The sequence below is a fragment of the Hyaena hyaena genome, unplaced genomic scaffold (assembly GCF_003009895.1).
Source record: "Hyaena hyaena isolate Hyena2069 unplaced genomic scaffold, ASM300989v1 scaffold_409, whole genome shotgun sequence".
Taxonomy (NCBI): Eukaryota; Metazoa; Chordata; class Mammalia; order Carnivora; family Hyaenidae; genus Hyaena; species Hyaena hyaena.
Window position 1 is genome coordinate 1398474 of NW_024081046.1, and position 5564 is coordinate 1404037.

At 62.7% G+C, this 5564-nt stretch overlaps 1 protein-coding gene across 1 annotated transcript in view; it reads left to right on the forward strand.

Annotated features, from left to right (window-relative positions):
- LOC120245391 overlaps positions 1–4962 on the forward strand; it is an 8588-nt gene extending 3626 nt beyond the window's left edge. The window contains exon 2 of the mRNA XM_039252443.1: positions 1379–4962. Within this exon, the coding sequence (XP_039108374.1) occupies positions 1447–2688 (1242 nt within the window). The 5' untranslated portion in view covers positions 1379–1446 and the 3' untranslated portion in view covers positions 2689–4962. The remainder of the gene's footprint in view (positions 1–1378) is intronic.
- Positions 4963–5564: the final 602 nt, after the last annotated feature.

Below are 5564 nucleotides of genomic sequence, written 5' to 3' on the forward strand. Positions count from 1 at the left end.
CCCCGGGGAGGCAGGGGGGGCAGGTAGGGACGGGGGGTCCCCGGGGAGGCAGGGGGGGCAGGTAGGGATGGGGGGGTCCCCGGGGAGGCAGGGGGGGCAGGTAGGGACGGGGGTCCCCATGGGGGCAGGGAGGGCAGGGAGGGATGGGGGTCCCCGTGGGGGCAGGGAGTGGACAGCCGGCTTCCACCTTTCATTTCCCGGAGCTGCTTGCTGGCCCTCCTCTGGGTTCTCCTGCCCCTGCTCACCTGAGAGGGGAGGGGTCTCACCTGGGGTCCTGGCAGAGGAGCAGCATAGCCACTGACCAGCTGCCACATGGGTGTGCAGGGCTCCAGTGGGCAGGGCCGCCACAGCTGGTTGTGGGCACATGAGAGTGCTCTGTGAGCCTCCTTAGAAACTAGCAGACAGACCTCTGGTGGCCACAGTTCAAGCTCTGTTCACGGAGTTTGAGCTTCAGGATCTTGATGTGAGGGTCTCAAGCAGCACAAAGTTCTAGTGCTTTCTGGAAAGTATGACTGCCCTTCATAGAGCAAACGTTATAGAGGAGGACCCATCTTAGTCTGCTGGGCTCCAGAACACAACATGATGGTCTGGGGGCTTAAACAACAGTCACTTCTCAGTCTGCAGACTGGTGTTCGGGGATCTGGGTGCTGGTGTGCTTGGGTTCAGGTGACAGCCACCTCCTGGCTTGCAGGTGCCCCTCCTCACAGCATCCTCACTGGCGGAAGAGGCGAGGGTGCTGTCTGGGGTCTCCTTACAAGGGCACTAACCCCGTTCATGGGCCCCACCCTCATGCCCTAATCACCTCCCAACATTTGGGGGTTAGGTTTTGACAAATTTTGGAGACATAGCATTCAGTCTATACTCAGGACCGGTAACCATGTGAGCCACAACTCAGAGAAAGAAGCTGTGGTCACTGTGTGCCCTGACCCTTTCAAAGCCAACGTCTGGTGGACCCAGACGAGAACAGCAAGGCTGACTCTTTGGAGTGCACCATGTTGGGGGGGGGGGAGTCCCACGACACTTGGGTGTGGCAGAGACCCAAAGGGAGGCAGGGGAGCAGGAGACTCCACAGTGGGAAGGGGCTCAGGTGCCCCTGAGGCTAGGGGCAGTGGCGGAGAGCTGGAGCCGGGGTGTCCTTGCGATTGGGAAGGGGGACGTATTGGCTTTGTCCGGAGGGTCCCGCGTTGGAAGTGGGGGGTGGTAAGCAGGAAAGCTGGCGGTCACTACCACCTCCTGGCAGGTTTGGGTCATTTGTTTCTGGGGTGGTCTGTGGCTTCCCGAGCCGGTTGCTGCAGGTTGTCAACCTCAGTTCCATCTTTGTAGATAATCTGCTCTGGTCCATCCACACAGTCAGTCTGTGTGTCTTGATCTTTTGCAGCCTGAGGGTGGTTTTCTTCTCCCGAGACCAGAGGCCGATTCCCAGGGGTGGAGTCCCAGCTGGCGCCCATGGATTCTGGCCCCGGGGAGGCAGGTGTGGCTCTGGCCATCTCCCCACTGGGGCCCAGTGAGAAGTTCCACCTGTTTGTGAGTTACAGCAGCGTGGATGCCGTGTGGACCCACGGGCTCATCAGCCGCCTGGAGGCGGACCTCGCGGGGCTGAGGATCTGCCTGCACGAGCGGGACTTCACCCCGGGGAGGAACGTCCTGGAGAACATGGCCGAGTGCATCCAGCAGAGCCAGAAGGTGCTCCTGGTGCTGAGCCAGGACTTCGTGCAGAGCAGGTGGTGCCTCCTGGAGGCCGACCTGTCGCTCTTCGGCTCCTGCCTGGACAGGAAGCCGGTCATCCCGGTGGTGCTGAGGCCCTGCCGGGTCCCGCTGCACCTCAGCCACCTGACGCACCTGGAGGCGGCAGACAGCCGCTTCTACCCCAAAGTGGTGCAGCTCCTGTGCATGCCCAACCACCGCCTGGCCCGCTCCCTGCCCGCCTGGCGCCCCGCCGCCTCCCTGTACAGCGGGAAGAGCCTCCTGACCCTGAACTGTGTCAACAGGGACAGTCTGCCCTCGTGGAAGGTGGGCACCTTCAGCACCCTCGGCGTCCCCGACCCCCTGAAGGAGGTGCTGGAGGACCCCGAGGTGTACAAGCAGGCCGTGGGCATCCTGAACGGGGTGCCGTCCCCCAGGTCCTGCCTCCGCTACCTGGGCTGCAGGGTCACGCTGGGCGTCGTGCTCTTTCTCGTCGCCATGGCGCTGCTCACCCTGACCATGATTATGGGCTTTCTGGGAAGCTCCCCAGCTCAGCGCTTCTTCTTCGTCTCCGCCACCATATTCTTCTGCCCCCTCTTCTTCATCTTGGGAGTCAACACCCTGTGCTGGTTCAGGAGGTTTTCCAAGAAGAAGATGCGGGAGCTGGTGCTCAGAGTGGGGGAGGCCAACCTCCTGCTGGCGCCCCACTCGCTGCTGATGGGCTGCGACACCATGAACAAGCTGCACTTCGTGTACGTGCTGCTGGGCGACTGCAGACGGGTCTTCCTGGAGGCCGCGGAGGGCGCGGGCGAGGGCGAGGCCCTGTTCCGGGAGGCCCTGCTGCAGTTCTCCTGCAGCTACGCCTGCTGCGTGGCCCACGCGTACTTCCCCGCCTGTGAGGAGGCACACAGGGCCCGCGGCCACCTCGAGCTGGGCCTGTGCTTCTGCCAGTTTGTGGCCCTGCAGCTGAAGGCACGCGAGGGTCACGGGGTCAGCCCTGTGTGACGGCAGTGCCCTTTGCTGGACATCCGGCTGCCCCTCAGCTGGCCTCGCGGGCAAGGCCTCGATGAGGTGCACAGGGGACCGTCTCCTCTGGCCAAGACCTCCGCCCGCGGGCCCCACACCAGCCCGACGGCCCCACGGCCTGCTCTGAAGGCGGAGGAAGCTGGGGAGCGTGGCAGGCTGGCCTTGTGACCCCAGGGGCCCTTAGGACACAGCCTGCTCCTCCCAAGGAAAGGCCCACTGCCTCTCTCTGGACGGCTGCTCAGTGTCCAGGCCCAGGACAGAGCCTGCTGGCTTGCTGTGCCCCACCCTGAGCGGCTCCTCCAGGCACCTGCCCCTCACTCTGGGGCACGGAGCGCGGAGGAGGGCCAGGCCGACCGCGAGGACCCGGGGCCCTCCGTCCTTCACCGCCAGGGCGCTGGACACAGACACACACACTGCGCTCGCACTGTCTACCCCAAGAGCCTGTGCGGCAGCCACGGCCGTCATTGGCTGGACACCAGGAGGCCCACACACCTCCGCGCGGACACCCATCACCCATCGGACCTGGGGCTGCAGTGCCACCTGCTGGTGCCGTGTCCGCCGAGGGCAGAGAGCAGTGCCTGCCTTAGACGCTCTTCCCAACGAGAACGAGAGGCGTCTGCAGACAAGAACATGGAAAATGTGAACTGGTTCTGGAACTGGGGGCACGACACTAGCGTCCTGGCCAAGCCGCACATCTGCCCCGTGTCCAGCTTATGTCTGCAGACCCTGCGCCCCAGCGGCGCCCGGGCAGGACTTTGGACGTGAGGAGGGGCCCCGGGGCACTGCCTCAGCCCTTCTGTCTGTAAAAGAGCAGCTGGCAGGTGATCTCCTGACAGATTTGAAGTTGGCGCTGGATGTTCCTGGCACCCCCCAAAGCCCTCCACACACCGCCAGGTGCTGCACTGGTTTGTAGCCTTGAATCCATCTTGTGTGACCAGTGGCACCCTCGGGGCCTAATGCCACCCTTGCCTCTCCCACGAGCGCAGGCCTCAGGCTACAGCCGCCAGATGACAAGCAAACGAAGTCCCCCATCTGACTTCCTAGCAACCCTTACAGTCAGCAGTGTGCCTGCCTCCCAGGGCCGCCTCTTCTGTACCCCTTAGATCAGACCCCCACCCCGCACCGTGGATCTTCCCCAAACCCCAATCCTGTGGTTTGAATTGACCAATGCAGTCCTAGCTCAGGAACCCCAAAGCACTCCACCCCTAAATTCGAGGCGGGAGTCCCAGCTCCTGCCCCTGTCCACACCCTGCCTTCACGTGGTCTTTCCCGGCACACATGCGCTTCCTCCAGGCCTTGTGAGCCAACCAAATTCTATTTCAGCTTCTCTTGTGCAACAACGGCAGGTCTTGTGATCTGCTGCTGAAGCTCAGCTCGCCATCCAGCAGCCTGTACGCACTAAACACATGTTCACTGGACACAGAGGCTGGACACCTCTATCCTGAGCCCAGGACTCCCCGGGAGGGTCCCCCTTGAGAGGAGCAGAAAAGGGAAGGGCTCTGGTCAAGGGGACAGTGTAAGCAAAGGCACAAAGCAGGACCCCAGGTCACAGGAGGAGCTGCCAAGTAGGGGATGGTCCTGTGACCCCCAGGGCTCAGTTGGTGGCTCTGGGTGCCAGGATTTTCTTAGGGGCAATGCTTGGCATCAGGGGCCATTCCAAAGGGTCCCAGCAATGGACCTCAAGAGACCTCAAGTCTCTGCAGTGTCTGAAGCAGGGGACATAGGCTGGGCCCCTGGCCGAGAAAGAGCCTCCCGGGAACCCCCCGCAGTTGTCTGGGGCGAGGACACAACAGGCCCATCCGTACCCTCTCTGGGCACAGGCGGCCTCCACGAACACCAAGGGGCCTGCTCCAGGCCACAGCTCCTGCGCCCACTGCGGCCGTGGGTCCACTTGGTGCCCTGAATGTGGCTGTGCAGGTGGGGGCACGAGCCCTGCATGCAGCTAGGTCAGCAGCCAGGCCTTTCGAGCCCTGGATTGCTGGCTGCAGCACAGAAGTTCCCGGGGACAGAGGCTGGGGGCCTGCGGGCTGAGGCCTAGCCGTGTGCACAGGCGCCCACGCGCACACGGCCCCTCCACTCTGTGGGCAAACTGCGTGCTACCAGTGTGTTCCTACCCTGTGGCGCCACGGGGCCCAGAGACAACAGATGGACAAAAAAGAGAAGTCAAAGTCCTGTCCCTTCAAAAGAACAGGATATTTCAAGTCATGAAATAACACATTTGTGAGCACAATAAAGAAAAAAGGCTTAAATGAACCATTTTTTTTAGGTTTATTTATTTGGGGGGGGGGGCGAGAGTGTGAGCAGGGGAGGGGCAGAGAGAGGGAGCGAGAGAATCCCAAGCAAGCTCCACACCATCAGCTCACAGCCCAACTCGGGCTGGATCCCAACAACCATGAGATGGTGACCTGAGCTGAAACCTAGAGTCAGGGGCTCAACTGACTGAGCCCCCCCAGGAGCCCTTAAATGAACCACTTTACAGGACTGCTGATCTTGAGCTGTGGGAAACCCATGCCTCTTTCAGATCGTGCTGGCTGGGCATTCTGAGCCTCTGCTGGGGCCGGGCTGGATCAGGCCGAGGGGGCGTGGGTATGATACACCCTGGGGAGCGGTACCCCCAGTGCCTGCCGTGGAGCAGGGTCTGGGGCTGGCTGTCCCCAACCATGCCCGCCGGCGTCTATCCCCAGGGCTGCACTGTCCAGGCCCGTGGCTCCAGAGTGCCCGCACCCGAGCCTGCCTCCCAGCAGCCTAGACACAGGGCTGCCCCAGTCACACTGCCTGCTCTGACCCCCGTCCTGACCCATGCCAGCAGTCGGTAGGGGGGGAGGTCTGATGGGGCCCCGTCCCCAGGCACACCT